The sequence below is a fragment of the Buteo buteo genome, chromosome Z, assembly GCF_964188355.1.
Source record: "Buteo buteo chromosome Z, bButBut1.hap1.1, whole genome shotgun sequence".
Classification (NCBI taxonomy): Eukaryota; Metazoa; Chordata; class Aves; order Accipitriformes; family Accipitridae; genus Buteo; species Buteo buteo.
Genome location: NC_134204.1, coordinates 43,426,748 through 43,447,791, shown reverse-complemented (window position 1 = coordinate 43,447,791; position 21,044 = coordinate 43,426,748). Strand labels below are relative to the sequence as shown.

Here is a 21,044-nt window from a genome sequence, read left to right as displayed (position 1 = left end):
AGTGCAGTGTTGGATGGATACGTATTGTGAGCCAGAACACAGTATCAAATACACTTATAAATATTTTATTTTTGACATCTACAGTAGCAGTTGTGCGTGCTGAATAACTAATATTCCAGAGAGAATCCCTAGCAGTTTTAAGACACAGCAAAACAGTAAGAGAAATTCTGTCTGTATGTCAAATTAAAGCACATATTTTTGTTTTTATAATTAGAATCTGTAACATATTTTGTTTGTAAAACAAGCAGGTTTACAGTGATTGCACTGTAGCAATCTCTGGAGCTGTGTGTTGTCAACATAGCGAGCCTTCTTCAGTCAGAGTTTTCTACCTCTTTCCGTCCAAAACAATTATGAAACACTTGTCTACCAAGTAGCTGCAGCTCTGTCGGTTTGTGCTCACCGCAGCTGCTAGTACCCATTTCAGCCCTACTCCACTTGGCAGGAAACTTCAGTTAAATTTACTATTATAAATCAAGTTATTGCTATTTGCAACACTAAGTTCGTTTATCAGTATTAGCAGGACTGTTACAGTCATTAGCAGTATTTGCAAAATGGGTTAAGGTCTGTGGAGACCAAAGGCACAACTGAGAGGTACTATATAGCACAGAAAACATTTGATATCAAAAGGGTTGCAACTTGCACACATTAACTGGGAAAAACATGTGCAGTGTGATGCTAGATACTCTAAAAGGAACAGGGAGGAGATACAACACCACACAAAAATGTCTCCTCTTCCTCATCCCCTGGAGCAGGAAGAAGAGTCCAAAAATGGCACCTTCAGTCTTCACCATGGCTGGTGGCAACACAGTTACCAGAAAACCTTCATGAAGCACGCAAAAGTCCTACAGAAGGTCTGCTAAATACTTAACTGCTTTCAAATACCTGTGGTATGATGCAAAGCTTTCAGGCTACGTAGGTGGTGGGCATATAGTGCTTTTAATAAAGGCACCAAACTGACTCTGGACAGGCTGCCTTTATGCTGGAAGCAAGGTGCCTTTGCTACTCTAATGCCACGATGCAAGGATGCATCCTGACAGGGCTTTTAGAAAGATACTAGGGAATAGCAGAAAAAGGGTTTCTCTCACCCCACAAGGTTTACTGTACTTCATTTTAAAGGGGTTATTTTAAAATTATTCAGACATTGAATTCCTCTCATATTTTGCAGTATGGGACAGCAAAGCTCATTACAAAATGGTATTTGCAGTCATTGCAAGAAACTCTTTTCCTGAAGCAGGGGAGGAAAAGCAAAATATTCACTTCCTCGAGGGCTAAAATGAATTGCAGTTTGGTATTTTTAAAAGAAATAGAGAGGTGGGACAGAAATACAGCATCAACAGGTATGCTTTCAACAAACATGTTAGGCAGAGACAAGAAATATGAGCACACAGCTATAATTACTGCAAGCCAAATACAATGATTTCCTACCGTCTGGTGTTGTAACATCACAAGACAAAGCTTCATGTTATCTAGGTCAGCACTGGCTTTTGAACTCAGTGCAAGAAATGATTTCTATATAGTCTTGGGCACTTTGTTATTAAAATAAAATGAGCAAAGGACTCAGAAATATGTTGCTGTACCTGCCACATTTTCTGTTGCGTGTGGTCTGTGCCAAATTCATACCACACACGCCTGCAGACAACCTTTCTTCTAGGAGTAGCTGCAATCGGGAGACATGCCTCCCGGTCCTTCTTCCATACACCCACACTGCACCTCTGCAGCACACACCAGTTTGACAAAACAGGACACCACCAGCAAAATCAGCGTTATTATTTACTTTGACCTGGCAAGATTAATACGGCAAAGAAAATACTGTATGCCCTCTTTCAAAAAATACAGTGGCTCAAAATACGTCAGCTTCACTGCATGGAGAAGCCGTGACAGACCACTCACCCCATGAACGAAAAAAGGAACAAACTGTGTCGAAATTTTTTCCCTTCTCCCCCCGCCCTCCCCCTCTTACTCATAAGTACACATTAAGGAAACTCCCACAGCTGCATTCACTGCCTCTTGAGAGGCAGAAAAACAGAGGTACAGCTGTGCCTGCTAATATTCGTATGCAAACAAGTAGCATCCGACTGGCTGCGATACCTCACTCAAAAGCACCTCGGTACTCTTTGATAAGCTTGCAGCTCAAAAGGAAGCGATACAGAGCAATCTGCCGTCCTCTTAATGCAATTAGCAGATTAAAGCGGCATTTCGCTTCCAATACTTCATTAAAACACTGATTGCATCCAGCGTTCGCTGATGATACGACATACACAGTGTTCCCCCTACAGTCCTCCCAGGGACTCGGTGGAAAGCGACGGGGCGAGCCCGGCTCCCGCAGCCAGCAGCCGGCACAGCGCCCGGAGCCGGACACGAAATCCGCACCGCGGTGCGACGCGGTGGGGACAAGGGCGGTGGGAGGCGAGGGGCAAGAAAGCCCGCACGCCTGCACAGGCGCTGGCGGGACGCTAGCCAGCCCCGTGCCGCGGCCCTCCATCATTGCTCCGGCAGGCAGGGGAACCATCGTCCCACGGGGCTCTGCATCTCTCAAGCGCAGTCGCGGCTGGGCCTCTTGCCGGGTCGGCTGTCACACTGCTGATTTTTTGTTACACGTCTCCATTTTGCGGTTTGCGCGAGAGCAGCTACCCCATGACTTCTGTTTCCACTACGGTCCGGTGAGCGTGGAGCACGGGAGTGGTGAAGTCCAGTAAAACTGCGGTGTGGACACGAGCGCTTAGTTACGTTTTCCCCTCAGATTGTTTTTTTCACAGCAGACTGAGAAGCCCAGTAACGCCTCAGCTCAGGAGAAGATTTTTTTATTCTTTCTCCCGTGCAGCCACAAGCAAGCTAACAGTGAGCATCCCAGCGCAAGTGCCATCAGGCTGAGTCCCTCCACCGCGGGAAGCGCTGCCGGGAGGGACCCGGCTTCAGCCCCTCTGCCAGGCACTGGGGGCATCCCTGGGGGACCCTCCAGCTCAGCCCCTGCCGCTGCCAGCCGGTGCCAAGGAAAGAACAAACTAAAAAAGATTAATTCGCAGATGTTCATGCATTTCACATACAGGGTGCCCTGTGGTCCGTTGCCAGGGCAACGGGAGACCACCGGCGCGCGCTTTATTGGCTTTATGAAGTGCGTCTCGGGGGCTATAGTCCGAGAAACGCTGTATGATAATCATCAGGCTTTTCAGAAGCCTTGTTTTGTGTTTATCCACATTTAACCCTCTGAGTGTTATTAAGAGCATCACTATGCACGGCTGGCGCACCGAGGAAAGCAGAGACGGCGAGGGAGGGACACGCACACCATCTCCTCTTCCAGCCTTGAAACCCTGGAAAACTCGTCCTTGGCGCCTGCTCCTGCCTGCCCGGCGTTGGAAGTTTTCGCCCACAAGCTGCAGGTAAGCTGGTCCCCAGGCTGTGGTAGTGCAGGGCTCAGCACAGCGGGGTCTGGGGACAAAACTGACACCACTAAATGCAAAGGCAGCACAAGTGTCACATTAGACTAACAGACTGCTGATGCCAGGCACAACATATTTACTCAGTAACTTCAAAAGGAGGGGGGGGGGGGGGAAGGCCCACCAACTTCCTAAATACGTTACAAGAAAAAACACACTTTCATTTTAAATCCCAACATGTGATACCAGCAAGGCAGCCACACCGAAACCTTTATCACAGCCCGTCCAAATCTGCGGTCCCTCTGAAAAAGGAAAAGGAAAATCCCATGTCGAGAAGATAGTCGGTCTTGCAGTGCCAAGGGCTACAACATCATCTATAAATTCACAGAAACAAGCTGGAGCAATGCTGCTGGGACTCGGCTGCTCTGCCTCCTCCATTGCCCACTTCCCCTCCTCTCCTTGCTCCAGGCCAGCATCTGTCTCCTCCGGCTGTCCTCTCACTGGCTGAGGCAGGGCTGGGATGGAGGGACGGGGGTTAAAATCACAAATGTCACAACGCCCCAAGCAGCAGCAGCAGCAGCAGCCACCATCAAGCACTAATCCAGCAGGAGAGGAGCAGGAGAAAGCGAGGGTGGCAGAGGGGATCAATAGAAGGAACGGCTTGCATTCAGGCTGGCAGGAGAAAGAGCACGCAGAGACAATCATTTCCTGGGAAAAGCTAAAGCCTAACGAGAATTTACTCTGCCTCCTTTATTCAAGCAACCAACCCTTTTGTGGCAGGGGCTTCCTGAGTGACAGGAACCCAGGGCCCCTTAATAGGATTTCCATATTATTTCCAACACCTGCCTAGAAGTTATTTGTTTACATTGAAGCAGGCGAGATTCTCAAATCAGACATCTGCTTCTGGTTCAGGCATATCTTAGGAAACCATCTAGAAAGAAGCTTTGTTGCTATGGAGACATTTTTATTTTCTTCCCTTAGTTGGCTGAAAAACATTAGCATTTCCAATTTTTTGTTCTTCAAAAGGCCAAATGTCGTTCAAGAAAACACAGAACTTTTCAAATTGCTATGCAAAATAGGCTAATCAAGCTTTAGATATTTAATTAATTATTCGACTCAATTAGAGCTGTACTGGAGAGAGGCGGGAGACACGGCGTAACTTTCCCGCAAATTCCCCTCAATGGCCGATTCCTGCTGGCCAGCCTAATTGCTTCTTCCCTCAAAGCGCAGCTAAAACTTTGTAATTCATGATGCACTCAACAATCATGCATAATAACTTGGGAATCAGTCACACTACTCATTTCCTTCAACTTCTTCTAAAATCAACTTAAGAGACTGACAACACTTTGACTAGGTATAGTGCCAGGGAAGAGACAGGAAAAGCAATACAAATATAAACACAAATATTAACCTACTACTAGCATTCAGTGACTTTTAACCAGAGGACGGAAACTTCCAATGCATGTCATCCATACTGCTGCTTCCAGAAGGTAATCTGTCCTCCTTCCCTCCCTTTAGCAGATAATCAGCATGCCCAAGGAATCAATTGATTTGCACAAAAATAAGGGATGTTTCAAGTTACTTTGGATCTAAGGGTTTTAAAGACAACTCAAAATCAAAACGCTAAGGGCCCAACACAACAACAAAAAAATTTATCACAGCGCCAACAGAAAGATCCAAAGCAAAAAGCAGCCATCTAGGTTGTATCCTGCTTTGCCAAAAATTGCTAAGTATTGTTTATTTTCTCCCATTACTTTGACTAATACCTATTTAACCCAACCTGTAAATGTGTTCTTCATTCCAGACATGTTCACCATGAGTAAATCGGTGTAAGCCATGAATGCCAGCATCCAAAGTATGATTTTAATTGCACACTTACAATGAGAACTTCAGAAGACATAATAAACAAATTCATTCCCTCCCTTTACTTCTTTTCCCCCCAGCTATTACATTGTCAAAGCCTTTGCACTGGAGAAGACCTTTCCACCCACCTCCTCACCCCAGCAAACTTCCTCTTCCTACTCTATGAAGTGAAGTCATAATCCTGTGTTATCAACATCACAGTCTGTTGCTATGGAAATAATTAGACATGACTGCTCAGGTTAGAAATTATAGCCCATGTAAGTGTTTGCCTCCTGGGTGAAGAGAGCATCTGGAGAGAGACCATCTGAGTTACCCTAAACCACCAAGTGGCAAAATAAAGTTTCATAGTGAGAAGCACTGCAGGAGTCTGTCCAAATGTGGGCACACTGCCAAGTAAGAGTCACCCTGTGGTAACTGGCAAAAGGGTCCATGGTAAGAGACCAGCGTACAGTTAATACACAGAAGCGGGAAAAAAGCTATTGGGTAAAGGAGGTGAAGCCATCAAAAATGGCAGAAGCAGATGATTCTTTGATACCAGAGTACGTGCCGTTACTTTCATACGAATACACTAAATTAAAATTCCCAGACGAGCTCATTAAAAAGGCAAATGATGTGATGCTGAATGAAAGAAAGGAATGTAAAACTCGGAGGGGGTGGGGGTTGGGGGCAGGGAGAAAGGAAGAAAAAAAAACGCATCAGGGAGACATATACCTGAGGTTCAGTTTCATGTTCTAGAATTCTGTTAAAAACCACAGGGCTTGAATGACATGCTACAAGTCTAGCCATGAAAAGGTTATTAAGGAAAAAAACACCAGTGCCAAAAAATGAGCTCCATAAGATAGACTGAGACAACAAACAGGACCCTGCTAATTAATATTTGTTCTGCTTCAGCAGACAGTTACTGGACGAGACTGCAACAAACAAGCATGTCTCACCCAATCACATCATTAATCCATTCACGTTCACCACCTGAGGACCAGCTATGCCCCACAGATATTTATTCATCTGTTCCACAAACAAACAATTACAACACATTTTCTGGAATTAGGGCACCTGTTACATTCGGCACAGCTTACACGCCCAGAGGCAGATATCAATTAATACTGAAAAAATTACTGTATCGCAAGCCAACAGAAGTTACTCATTATATTTTGATAACACTACCCCCAAAACACTCACAAAGATCAAAACCACAGCTTCTGTAGAGCAAAGTTTAGTTCAAATATGCTCAGCTTAAAACTACTTCATCATTACGGAAAGCAAAATACACGCAATGCCTTGTTTCTCAAGGGAGAAAGGCACGAGCAGAATCCATGATGTGAGTGTGAAACGTTTGGATTTTAACAAGCCTGTGAAGTGCTTTTCAGCTGAATGGTGTTAAAGTGGCAAAATAAGAAAATGATCAGGAAATAAATTCTGTAAATTTCTTTAAGTGTGTAACAGATAACTTATGTTTCTTTGGCTTGTTGAATACTTACTGAATGCAAAAACATTTGGCAGGACACTCATGCCACTAGTGGAAGTCTCATTTAAAAGAAACCTGACAATTAAGACAAAGTCCACAGCAGTACATTACGGCAGTTTATGTGGTGTTCCTTTAACTGCAGAAGAACAAAGTCTGAGCAATATACATTTGGTAATATCCAAAGTCTTATAATATATGTTGGGCATTTTTGCAGAAGCATTACTCATACCACTTTGTTGGGTTTTTTTAAGTATCAAATTACAGCTGGAGAAATAAGCAGCTTACTCTTACATACTAAATCACCAGAGGTCTAAACACTTAATAGTGGCTAACAGCTCGAGAAACTAAACTGAGAAGCACTGGAGCACCTGCCACCACAACTGTAAATGGAACATGGGAATTGCACCCATCCACTTTCCCTGTATCTGCCCCATGTGTAATTATTAGCCTTCACACAGATTAAGGCAAAAGTAATCTTACTGTTAAACCCACTTGAATTTGCCCTGACACACCTCCAGTTCACCAGCATGTTAGGCAGAAATTCACCCTAAACCTGCATTTGAAATGTTATTTCATATTCTTTCATTTAAAACTCTCTTTTTTCCACAAGAATCTCAAACAAGCTATTTTATTCCTGCCACAAGACTGCAGCTTTTAATTACTGGTAATTGTTGCTGCTGAAACAGTAGCACCCAGCATCAAAATGAACAGTCTCCACCATGTTGACAAGTCTTACTATGGGCATGGTCTCCACCCCAAGTAATTTACAATTCAGGTGGAAAAAAAAAACAAACGGGGGCGGGGGGGGAAGGCAATGCACCACATGAGTATAAAGAACAACAGAACTGGATTAACAACAGATGGAGTAAAAAGTTACAGGAGTTGAATCCTGTGCACCAGGCAGGGATTCAGAAGAGACTGAGATTCTGGAATAAGCTGCCTGGGGACATCCTGGCTGGCTGGGGCAGGCCCCCAACCCAGCCAGCATCTGGGGGCTCCTTCGCTCCAGCTGCCCCAGTGAGAGCCACAGGAAGAGACTGCTAGCACTGGACTACTTTCTGCCAGGTGGTGCTTTTGCACACAAAATGCTTCCTTAGCTTGTTCACGGTATGTTTTACAGAAAGGACTTTGTTAGGGGCCAGAGAAACTTTTGCCACATTTGTCCCAGGGAGGGTACCAGGGCTGGGAAGAACAACGTGCTTCCTGCTTCAGCAGTTCTTGCTGGGGGTAGAAAAACACTTGCGGGGTGCAATTAGCAAGCAAGAATCCACTGCAGAATAATCCTTTTTTTTTTTTTTTTTTAAAAGAAGTTTTACTGCTTTGAAAAGGGGACGCACCAAGTCCTCTGTGAAAAGCTGCTCGGTTAACTGCAGAGCTGTTTGTCTTTCTGTCTAAACACATTATATTCCCTCAGAGCCCTTAAGCCAGGGCTGCACTTTGAGCACAGCCCTGGCGCTTGCCACCCTTCCCTTCCCTTTGTCCGCTCCGCAGCCTTGCCACTGCACAAAGAGCGCTCCCATGACCCAGTTTACCGCATCTAGAGTTTTCCCACACTTCAAACTTTGCAAAAGGATTCGGAGGACTGAATCCAACACAAAATCAGAGACCTCCCAAAGCCACCCTTCTCCACGGAGCTTGCTGTGCTGATGCTGAACTATTATTTAGGAATAGCTCTTGAACAATCTCGTGTTTACCTGGAAGGTGACTACTCGGTTTCAGTAGCCACGGAACTGCTCACTTGGGGGAGGTGCTGTGAAGGATGCGAGCCAAGTCTGGCTTACCAGGCAGGAAACATCACGTTCAGAAGAGTGATGCAAACTGCCTTTTCCCTGGCCTGAACCAGGACGAGGGTGGGGACCAGCACTGCTAGAGACAGCAAGTTTCACGAAGACAACTGCCCAGCAAATCCAAAGCGTTGGCAGTGGTGGCAAGAAATCACATGCTTCAGCCAAACTCTCTCCTTTGTAGAAATGGGTAGGGTACCTTCGTTACCTGAATCATACACTAAAATGTAAATTTACACTTTATGAGCTATTCTAAAATCTGCCCTGCTTAATAATCTGTATCAGCAAGAAAACACTTTAAAGTGTCTCTCACAATTAAACGCAGGCACAACCTTGTATAAATCAAAATTTTGCTACCATATCAAAACGTTACACTGGGGCTGTATAACATTGCCCATATCCTCATTACATGCTACACTAATTACTACCAGCAGATTCAGAATTTTCTGCACATTAGAGGCTTTTAGAGGAGCTATAAAAAATTTCAGGCACCATTAATTTAAATTTGTATTGAAATTTCCTTTTGACAGATGGCCAAAAATTACTTACTATTTAGAGTACCAGAGCTGCCTGTTTGCACATTAGAAGAGGAAAGGGAAAAATTAAAAGCAAGAAGGAAATTTATGTCACGTTCATTACCTGTTAAATGTTAAGGAGCATTATCCTGCATGAATAAATTATTTCATACAAGCACACAGGCTCCAGCTGCTGGCAACTGGCACATTCTGGCTGGCAAAACCCATCTCGAGTCACACAGCAGACAATCATAAAAAGCTCTCTTAACCAGGAGCCACTTAAGGGAGGACAGATCGATCGAACAAGCGACTAACTGCTACTCTGGGCATCACTGAAAACATTTAAGGAAATTAGCAAACTATTTCACCTTGCAAAGCTGGCAGCAAGCCCCATAACGCTGACACATGAGCCAACTCACAATCTGAACACCGTGCAAGACAAACATCTACTTATCATTTCACAGTAAATTGGCACAAAGCAGCGACGCCCTCCTCTCCCTCTTGAAGCTGTATGAGTAACAGCATCTTTGAATCATTCCCAGACAAAATCAGCTTTTTTTGGTATAAACACTCCCCATAACAGCCATGCCAGCATAAACACCCCAACATCCCACAGACATTACAGAAACACGACTAGCGTATTTTGTTTAAAAACAGCGGTCGGCATATACTAGCAGTTCTCGTCGTTCACTTTCTCGAGTGAAACACTTCATGGTTCCAACTGTACAGGTATTCAAAGTCGTTAAAGAAACCAGGCGGGTTTGTATTCCCACATTTAGGTGTCTTCCCTACTTGTACTTGTTTGTTTGGGTGCAGGAAAAAAGAAAATGGACTAAACGTATATGTTTACAGCAAACAGGGGGTGTTCTAGGGAAATCATCACTAATCTGCACCCAGCCTCGCCACATAAAGCAGTGATCCCAGTTTCTAGCCCTCATGACAAGGAAGGTGAAGTGAAATCCAACGTGCTGTTGTCCTATGTTGGCAGATAGACAGCTTCAGTGCCTTTGCTGCTCACAGTAAAAACTGACAGTTCCTGTCAGCTCCTTGTTGTTATGCAGAGCCATGTGGGTAACAGCAAAACTGACAACCATCGGCTCAGTTGCACTTGGCTGGGACGTGGCGGAGTTGCCAGTGGCAGAATGGGCACGCTGAAGAAGGCTGCGGGACGCATCCCCACCTGGAGCTGCTGGAGAAGCAAAGGCACAGCTCCTCGCATGGCGGAGGTGGTAAACCACCAGCAGCAGCAAGGAGAGCAGACTGATCTGGGAGAGGGCAGGGCCAAGATGTACCTCCCCACTTGCAGCATTAAAACCCCAGGAGCCTCTGAGAGACTCTAGGGGCTATACGGTATGGACAAGCATCCAGGCACATACGCTGAATCGTAGTCATATGCATCGCCGTATGCTCAAAACCACATGAGCCGCGAGGTGTGTATTGCGTCTCCTTATAAACACCACCACGCACAGGATGGTGTGCACAGGTATGCTGCAGAGTCATATTCAGAACATGAAAGTTAACTTTTGGAAAAGGAAGGCCGGATCAATCCTCAGTGTGAGTAGCACCTTTGCTGGGGTAGGGAACAGCAGCTCGCTCCTCTCCAATGGCTTCAGCCGGGGCAGTGGGCAGCACCCCACCCCTCCCCTGTGCACAACAGAGCTCTGCTTCCATAACTGCATTATTAGGGCATTATCAGAATTACAATTTACAGCCTCCAAATGACTTAAAACTACCAGCTAATTCTTTCTGTCTCATAAGCTTGGGCAGAGAGCCCAGGCAGCCCTTTCCTTTTACCCAGGAACAGGCTCAGTGCTGTTCCACCAAACCCACAGCACGGCATGTTGCCTGCAATCCTAACTCCCCCACTACCAGCCACTTTCTAAGTGTGATACACGGTCTGTGCAGGGCTCTGCTAATCAACATGAGCATCACCACCCGGTTTCACTTTGTGACCTTTTCCACCACTCTGGGCCATACTTCAGAAAAACGCAGCGTGCAGCTCTTTCAAGCCACCCCTTACACCTATGAAATGGAGCCCTACCTTGATGGAGTCTCTGTCTGCACGCAGAGCAGCCCCCGTGTGCAAAGAGGGGAGGAGGCAGTGGCAGGGGATGGGGAGGTGGGGGGAGAGAAAAAGAGAAAAGTGCTAGTTAGTTTACATAAAATTATACATTTATCATACTCGGAAGAAAGAATCCTGATGTCTGTTAAATAATAAATTGCACAGATGTTAACTTTCCTGTACAGTTAATTATTAATACTGTATAGCCAGATTTATGAAACTGGATTTCTAGCATTTGAACACAATTTCTGGCTACTGCTAGGTAATAAATACTGAAGCAATTAGCTAGGAATCCTTGTGAAAATTCCTTTTTTTGTTGTTGTTTTGGTTTGTGTTTTTTTTTAAAGAGGAGAGTTTAAAAAAAGGAAAGAAGAGAAATGAATGAAGACACACACTCATCTGGCAGCACCTACCTCTTTGGTGATCGTTATCATGGTGCTTCTTCTCATCTTTAATTGGGAGGTGGGACTGCCCCCCCAGCGCACTGGACAGTGCCAGGAGACCAGCACTGCTGCCAATGGGTGGGATGGCTGGAGGCTGCAAGCCCGAGGGGTGCGGAGTGAGCGGCACGGGAAGACCATGTCCATGTGACAAATGCTGGGCCTGGAGTTGTTGCTGCTGTGAAAAATGAAACACAGATATTGAATTTGTTCAGGGAGCCAGGGGTTGTCCGATTGATCCTGTACATCAAATGTGATTGATCGCATCAACCAATGCTTCTGATCGATCCAGATATCAACTCTCACAAACACCCTGGCATTTTAAAAATGTCTATATGTTTGGACACAACAGAATCGGTAAACTACAGGCTGAATTAAAAGAACAACAAAAAATTTTAAAGAAAGAATAAAGGAAAGGAATTTTCAGTTTTGGGGAAATTTTTATGTCTCTGACAGAGGTATTGCATTTTACTCTTTCTAGCAGAAATGCACCACGTACATGTCTAATCAAAACATATGTAACTATAAAAGCAGTTATATAATGCCAAAAAAAAAGCTGCTGAAAATTGAGAAAATTAGTGTTAAACAGTTCTCCCAGCGCTACTGCACAGCATGCAGTGAGAGTTAATTTGAAAGAGAAAACCTGAATTAACAATCCAGAAAAGGAAACTGGTTGCAGCCACCGTTTTAAGCCCTTTAAGTGTCCTCAGCGGTACTTGAGCAAATTACTAAAGAAAATCTAATGTAGCAAGGCTTGGGTCCTCCTGTAGGCTTGCTCAATAATGCTGAAATAATTGGGCACTCTGTGCACGTTTAGTGATGCTCGAATGAAAAGCTAGAGGCCTGCCCTTGTACTCTTCTCTAGCTGCTGACTCTGTGTTGTGACAGGTTTATTTGAGTGGGACTGTGATGCATGCACCAGTAACTGCGCTGACAAGAGTTTAAAGTCATTTTTACCAGTACACTGGCAACACATAAAGAAAGCCCTTGAGAGGTTCGAATTGGAGTGCTTGACCTCAACTAGGGCTGCACCAAGCTCTGTGCTATACTAACCACTGTGGGATAGGCAGATTGTTTGTTGCTACTCAATGAGAAGGCAGAGGAAAAAAAAAAAAAAAAACAGGTGAAAAAGCTATGGTAACTATATCCCAAGTGAGATCTGTTCAGGTCTAAGGCTTGCCCACTAACTGTCCAACTAATTTCTGTTCATACGGTAACTAGATCAGCTCTGAAATTTTCTTTTCGTTTTCAAGCAGTCACTGCTCAGGACTCAGGGTAAATCAAATCAAAAGTCCTCTAGGATTGCTCTGTCCCCCCTGCAAGTCTGTATATAAGACTTTGGAAGAAGAAGAAATAAAAACTTAACTCGCTTTGCATAAAAACATTCCATTTTAAATTCCTAATTCCATTTTAAATTCCTAATTGCAAAGATTCAAGTCCTACTTTTGTTTGGTTTTCACTTGATTGATTCACTTGCACGCCTAAATTCACTTCCCACCTTGCAACCCAGCTCTTTAATGAAACAAGAGACAATACACTCTTCACTTCATTTTTCTCTTCGCTCCCTAGCACGAATCTCTACGTAAGGGTGAGCTGAAAGTAAAAGACTGAGAGTCACATACAGCATACTACGTAACCCGTGCAGCACACTGCATGCATGCCTCCCTCAACACCCCTCTATGAAAGTACAGATCCTTCTCTTACTCGTGGAAATACAACCCAGGTGGTAGAATTAGACTGGCAGTGGCACATGCATGTCATCCAACCCAGATCAGTGCCAGGGAAAGGAGGGGAACAATCCAAAAGGAAGGCAAAGAAAAAATATTTAAAATACAAAAAATAAGGGGGGGCGGGGGGGGGAGAAGCACAAAAAAACCCACAAACAAAAACCAAAAACCAAAACCCACAACAGAACGAAAATTCTTCCAGGTGGAAGAGGGAAGGCTCAATCCTTTCCCTGGTTGCAAACCCATGTCATTCTGGCAGGTGCTCCTTCTTGTAGAAAGTATCAAACACATTTTTCTTGCTTGATACTATTATGGAAGGATGCTTCATTTCTCAGAATTTTAAATTAACTACAATGAAATGAAGCAAGAGCCAACAGTGTATTGTTTAGCTTCAGGGTTTGAATGGGGCTGCCTTACAGCAAGGGAACAATCTGGCATGCCTGATTTGGGGAGGGAGGAAAGAGAGCAAGAGAAAGAAAAGGAATGGACAAAATAATCTGTGTTCTGGAGTCTCATTTTAAACAAGGAATTTCCCATTCCTGTTCGAGAACATGCTATAAACCACTGCAAGAAGGCATCTGCCTGAATCTACCAGTGGTTTGAAGCGAAGACTTTGAGGAGAGCCTGAGCATATCAACAGTGACAGAGCCTTCCCCTTGTTAAGTATTTCTCTGTCAACCAAAGGGTACCAGGTAAGGGACACTCATTGCACAGTACTGTACAATCCATACAGATCTGCCTAATAACCCACCCAGTTTGCATTATATGACCTCCTCTATGGATACAGGATGGTTTCTGAAGAGCTTGAAGAAAACTTCACCATGAGTGCAATTCTCTTTTTTTTACTGCTCTTTGTTAGGAACCTCTCTACATAGCTCAGTAAGACAGCAGCACAGACTACACCTTGGATGTACTGAACATCATTAATACCTCCCAGATATAACATGGGCATTAGGAGTAGTATGGGTAATGACACCTCAGTGCCTAGTGGCTTGACATCACCCAGAACAGCATGGCTGGCCCAGTCCCTCTTGGCCAAGAACTGACATGTTTTCACTGCAAGTTGAATTCCAGAGAGCTCTGAAAATAAGTGGAGAGAGTAGGAAAAAAAACCCACCAAAACCAAAAACCAAACCAACAGCCTTCCTGCCGTGCAGAACCCTTCTGAAGAGACCAAGCTCTTCCATGGAAAATGATGGGAACATCAAATCTAGAAAGAATACGGCCCCTGCAGTCACAAAATTGTCATTCACTGATACAGCAGAAGTTTGGTGCAATTCAGTAACATTGTAACGGCACAAAAACACTTTGCTATGAAAACCAGACTGCTAAATAAATCTAAGCTAACATGCAAAATTCCAGTATAGCCCCACATGCCTGTGCCACACAGGCATAGATAACGTGGGTCTAAAGGTAGAACAACAGGAGGAGGATCGTTGACTAGGATTGCATTGGTACAGGAAGGACTGTGAACTCCTCCAACACCTTCAGCAATGTTGTACGGCAAGAGTGTGGCACTGGTCTGAAAACAGAAATGACAAGAATTCAAGTGAAACACTGGGCAAGCTTTTGCTCTCAGAATCTAAAAGAGCAAAAGGAAAAAAAATATATGATTGCATAATTAAGCACTGTTTGCTAACAGACGTACTCAAGAAGGTAAAGACAAAGTGACAGTGCATCTCTAACTGCTGTTTCCAGATCTCTGAAATCTATTACTAAATTCAAATGCCCACAATATTCACAGCTTTGGTTTGCTTTTCCACTGCCGATGGGTGTCACGGCATGGTGAACATCAGCTTCCCAGGTGGCCTGTACACAGCTTGCTTGGTTACAGGGAAAGTTATAAAAATAAGGGCAATTCCTTAACCCACTGGGCATCAGGTTAGTGCTACGAAGTGGTAAAAAAAGGTGGTCTCCTCTAGTCATCAAAATGCCAAAGATAGGGAGGAGTAAGACAACTGACAGATATTCTCCCCATACAGAAACACTCCACTGTGGAAGAAAGTTTACGTTTCTTTCTGCCTATACCGTGAATTTAGATCATAAAATCTGACACAATTTAAAAACTTGCAAGGAAGGCCTGAAAATGAGCCAGCTGAGCAACCACATAATTTTTTTGATGTTGCTGTAATGCTTTCACTTCCCACTGCTCCATCTTCCCTTTAATTTGTTATCCTCAGTCATGTTATTTATGAACTCTTAGCATGTGGTTAACTTTAGACAACCCCATCACAGCTGACTACTGTATGCGTAAAGTCAAGCATACATTTTCAGCTTCAATGCAGAATAGGTGAAAACTTGCAAAGGCACTACACCAGGGTTTATTATGCTGTAAATTTCCCAGAACTATTTAAAAATAAAAACAGCAACAGTTAGCCACCAAGAGATATGCCCTACAGAACTGCGAATAGATTGCAATGTTTTTAAGAAACATCCGACACACGAAAATATAAGAGCAAGAGTAAACCCAGCAGTCAGAAAGAAGCCAAAAAAGAAGACTGGGTTCTTTCGGTAATAAGTTTAGGAAGATGATCACTGAAATCAGCTCAGTAGTAAAAAGTGAAGTAAAACTTTCAAGACATATTAACACATGTCAAATAAAGATAACATCTGGTTACTACTAATCTGGTTTTATTTTTTAATTTTCTGTATATTCTTCTAGGCAGTCTACAGTAAAGAGTAAAATAACTCCAAAGTCACATCTAAACAAATGGGTAAAAAGGCTTTGCAAAAGGTTCTTATCCGAGTATCACTAATTTTTACAACTGCAATTCTAAATATTGATGCTGAGCCTAATTCTTTTCCCAACACATCTTAAGAGATCAAATTTAAAGTAAAATGTGATAATAAACCCACTAACAAATTAGCTTCTAATGCTCTCTTGTTATAGTCAGCACATTCAAAGCCTATTTTCCTGGAAAAGGTTCAAGTTTTTACTGGACACTTTCCAAGCAGCTCTGTGTCACAATAATCTACCACTTTTCCTCTTACAGACCCTGAAAGTTCACAGCCATTATCCAAACAACCTGAACATACTCCTCTAATCTGAAGACATTTCTAATGTTAACAAACTAATGTCTCAAAAAGATATTTTATATCTATATACATGGGTGCACTACCCATACCTGCAATACAGCTGGGAGAGGACCTCAAAAACTCTGGATAAAATAGCTTAATTGTCTGAAATTTGTTAGATGAAGTGATTGATTGCTCAGGGTGAATCATTAGTAAGACAGCATACAGATAAAACAGGAACCAAGATGAAGAGCAAATAAAGACATAAAAACAATGGCTCAAGAGTATGCAGTATCAATGTCAATGGTTTAAAGGCCAGCAAGAAAAGGAAGACCTTTGGCACACACAATTATGAGCGTGCTTAGGATGATAGGAATTTTTATCTGTCATGCCTGTTCGCACCCCTGACATGATGTGCACTGTTTGTACTTCCTTTGAACAGTTCTCTCTCTGCTGGTCCTCTATGCATGTATATCACATCATTGGTTTGCCATAAAGAGACTGTGGTACAGATGTAGGGTAGAGCAATCTACTGTCTTTACTCTTCTAAGGGAGAGTGATCATTTAGCAAATGAACATGCCCAGTGTGAAAGAAAGGTATCAGAGATTGGTGGGGACTCTAAACAATCAGACGCAGCTTATATACTGGAAAACACAAATGTTGTTTCTGTTCACAAAGGGGAATGAATGCACTGGTTAGAAAAAATCTCGGAAAAAAATGAAAAATGGTGAAAAAAGAGGGACAATAAGGAGAAGACCAATAATAATAATAATAATAATAACAACAACAACAATAATAATAATAAACTTTTTAAAAAGCAGCAAATGCCATGCTTTTTACTCTCTAAGAATCAGTAATTTCTGCCTTTGAGAATGCTGATTGTACAGGAGGAAAGCAAGCTCCACTGAGAAAACTATGGGGGGAAGGAAAAAAATCAATAGCTGTCATTAATCAGAAGGGGAGCATTTAGAACTCCTACATAAATAACAAAGAAACTATCAGGATCATATCTCTACAAATTGCCTCAAAGATCTTTTAAGTGATCTAGGAACAAAAAGTCACCTCCCGAATCATATTGTGGGATGAAAGACAATATATGCAGAGCACATTTCCGTTCTTAATCACATATATAGGAACATATGTCAGGATACATGTTTCACCATTTGTCCTCCCTTCCCCCCTTATGACTATTTTTCACTCAGTGAAACAGCATAGACAGAGGACAAAAGTAACAAAAAAATTAATACAACCTATTAGCAAATAAAGATTTGTGGTTAAAAAGGCCAGCATTTTAATAAAGGAAAACCTAGCCTCCTGCAAAAGACCAAGTGCACCTTCCCCCAGAATCCTGGAGTTCAGTTTGCAAGACTTCTGCTTGCAAGACTCCTCTCCATCTCAATTTCACACTGGAGGTGGAGGGAGGCAGAATTAGGCTCTTTAGAATCACTTTCTATTATCATTTAATAAAGGGCAGAAATTCTTGCATAAATCATGCCACTTAAGCTCTCTTCTCCTTCCTTCTCCCCCATCAATTGCTACCTAAGGCAAAGAAAATCCACATCTCCTGCAAGAGAAGGCTGAAAGCACCAAATGCAAGTAAGCTCAAGGTCTTACCACATGGAGAGCCAGTGGCATGAAATGTGCCACACATACCAAACCTCCACTTCAAAGCCTTTTCACAAAGACCAATGCAAACAAAAGAGTAACGATGACAGCAACTGGGTGTATTCTGTTACAGCTGAACAGATGGCAAAAATCAGCTCTGAATAGGTAGGTGCACACTGGTTGAAGTACCTTATTTACCAAGTGCTCCACTCACATCCTACCCATGGACCCTAGGAAGAGATGTTCTCTCCTCTGGACTGACAGTAGGAAAACAGCATCCCTGTTGTGACCTGGTGAATCTTGGTTCTTTTCTTTAGAGCTAGAAAATGAGAACAATGACTATGTTCTTCCCAGCAGAGTCCTAAATAACCTCCTTCTAGGGCTTTCACATGAAAAAGTTTCTGAAACTCTGGGCTACATAAACATGACTGAAAAGTGAAAAAAGTACCGTCTGAGATGTATAATGAATCAAACAATAAAAGCTAGAAGAAAAGTTAAGCAATGCCACTGGTCACAGAGAGACCTGAGTTGCTAAATCTATAAGCAATTCTATCACCAGAGCTTTTAATGTGCCAACTATAATTCACTTCTAAGCTTCCTTACAAGGTATAGTCTAAGAGCCACGTAGTCTTAGCATAGAAGACAAGTATGTTAAGCATCTCACACATGCATTTCTTTAATGCATCTTTAAAAGTCAATCCTTAGCAAGTCAAATTTCTGGATAGCAATTACTGAGAAGCACTGGCTCCGTAACTCTGTAAGAGCTAACGCTATGTTTCATCATGCTTACAACACACAAACACACACTGTGTTGGATTTCAGCAAATTGTCTTTGCTTGGGATAAAAACCCGGATTGCTTCGATTGATCCATTCTTCCAACCCATTCCGCGTCTTTAAAGACTGCCATTTCTGCTGCAGCTCTGGTCCTGTGCAGAGCACTATAATGCCTACTCTTCTCGGTGGTGAGCAGCCTCCTCCCACAGGTCAACATCAGGTGTTAGAACACGTGGATATCATTAAGTCTCTCCAAGCAGATTTCATTGAGAGATGTAGTGTTCTGTCCCTTTAACATAGTGCCGATTAGTCAAATAACTGAAACTTAAAGTGATTTCTTTTGCTTTAGTGCAGTTTCCCAGCTATAGCAGCTTTGATAAAGGAAGGTCTTGACAAGGATCACATCACCTGGATTTAAGTCGCAGCGCCAAGACTGTGGAAGGACCGATTGTTCTCTTTGCCTCAGACTTCTCCAAAGGTAGAACAGGGAAAGCATTACTCCCTTGTTTCAGAAACATTACTGAAGTTCATCAATGCTTGTGATGCATCCATATACTAAGGAAGTGACTGTGAAAAGTTCACCAAACAATAAGCAAGGAACTGTCTCACTAACAGAAGTCAGACATTCTGAAGTATCAGACAATTTCAAGATTTAAGACAATTTAAATTCCTTCTTCATGGATGAACTTAATATCTGCAAATACTTTCCTTATGCAGTATTTTACTGCCCATCCCAGTTAAGCACTAAAGCCCTCGGTTTAGCCTATGTTTAAGATTGAAGACACCAAAAGAACTACCCACATACGTGAAGAAAAGCAAACGCTTGACTGGTCGACTGTATGAAATCCTAGTCTTCATTCGCAGCTGTAGGCAACAGCCTACCAAGTGCGGTTGGGAAGAAGTCTAGATAACAAATATACAACCCTGTTTAGGAGTGATATCTGAGCTCTACGGTATGAAACCATGACCCGGTAATAACCATCTTTAGGCTATACTGTACAGTAAGGGTACATGTTTAAATGGGCTGCATCTCCATTGAGTAAATAAGCATTGCTAATTTTGCAATGAAGCCTTTTTGGGAAACCCCTGCCTTTACAATACTTCAAAATCAAAAGATCCTTTCTACACTTTTTCTTCTATTCCAAAGCAGTGGTACAAGGCCATCACTGAAGGCAATATACAGTACATAATGGACCAAGAGTCTGATGGGAGTATGGCAAATCTATATTTGGTTGGAGACAGCTTCCATACACTGGAGTACAGACCACCTTGGCAACAGTGTTTTCTCTTTTCTACTGTGTGTGAAGTGAGACTGTACAAAAATAAGTCATAAATAAAATATTGCATATGTTCATGCTGTAGAACATGAAGAAAATTCTCTGTAGGACTCCTCATATCTGCACAGATTAATCCTAATTAAAAAAAAAAATACGGTAGTCACATAGCTTTGGTGCCAGGGTTTGGATAACCTTGAGAAACATGGAGGCAGAAGTCAGCTCTCCTGCCTGATCAGATACAGTATGTGAGCCATAACACTTATGTCACATGCACTTACTTAAGCAAAACGAGCAGGGCCTCTGGCATCAGCATATTGGCAGTGAGATGTAATAAGTGGTCTGCACTTCACACTGCAGTGTTACTGACTGCTCATATAGTGATAGACCAATATAAATTCAGTAGCTACCACAGCTACTGAAAATAGGAGGAGAAGAGGAAAACAGTGGCAGCCCATTCCAAGTGTAGCAACGGCATTTAAAATCCATCCTCAGAGTGTTTTTTTCAGTAAATATGGAACCTGGAATTATTTACTTTCTAATTAATTCCCTCAAAAATCCCTAAAAAGATCCCGTGCCTCATTTTCAGCTTTCTTAAATCAGGATAATGCTGCATATGAAGAGATTTATTTAAATTAGGCCTCCCCTGCAAGGCTTGCTCTTAAACTGGCCCCTGGGTATATGGGGAGAAGAAAAATCCCTACAAAACACCTCTTTCCCCCCCCTCCCCAAACCGAAGTGTCTTTAACCTAGCCAGACTTCAGATGAATAATTCAAAACCAGAAGCGCTCACCCAAAAGCCTTCTATGTCTGCAATTCCTTCTACAACTCAATTTCAGGCACTAGGCAGCATCAAAGAATTTGCAGGACCGTATCATCACACATCCTCCATACACAAGCAGCAAAGAAGAGTAATTAAACAGGGAGGAATGAATTTCAACATTTCTTGCGGGTACACAAATAAACACAACTCAAAGCATGCACCCATTAAGTCAACCTCCTCTGCCACCTCCCTCTGTAACGACCTGTGTACAACACACGGCAGATGGCCAACTTGTTTTACAGCATTTAAGCTTCCACCACTGTTTAATATGCTGTTGAACAAGAAATACAGAAGGGCTGGAGAGACAAGTGACTGTTGCCC

The 21,044-nt window shown here is 42.9% G+C and overlaps 1 protein-coding gene across 3 annotated transcripts in view; it reads right to left on the bottom strand.

The window, feature by feature from the left end:
* Window positions 1-21,044, bottom strand: part of LOC142027438 (transducin-like enhancer protein 4) — a 99,441-nt gene that overhangs the window by 31,882 nt on the left and 46,515 nt on the right. For 2 of the 3 annotated variants that reach the window (XM_075021644.1, XM_075021647.1), the window contains 2 exons: window positions 11,477-11,681; window positions 11,043-11,059 (listed from right to left, as the gene is read on the bottom strand). In XM_075021644.1, the coding sequence (XP_074877745.1) occupies window positions 11,043-11,059; window positions 11,477-11,681 (222 nt within the window). The remainder of the gene's footprint in view (window positions 1-11,042; window positions 11,060-11,476; window positions 11,682-21,044) is intronic. The other variant, XM_075021646.1, reaches the window with a different exon arrangement.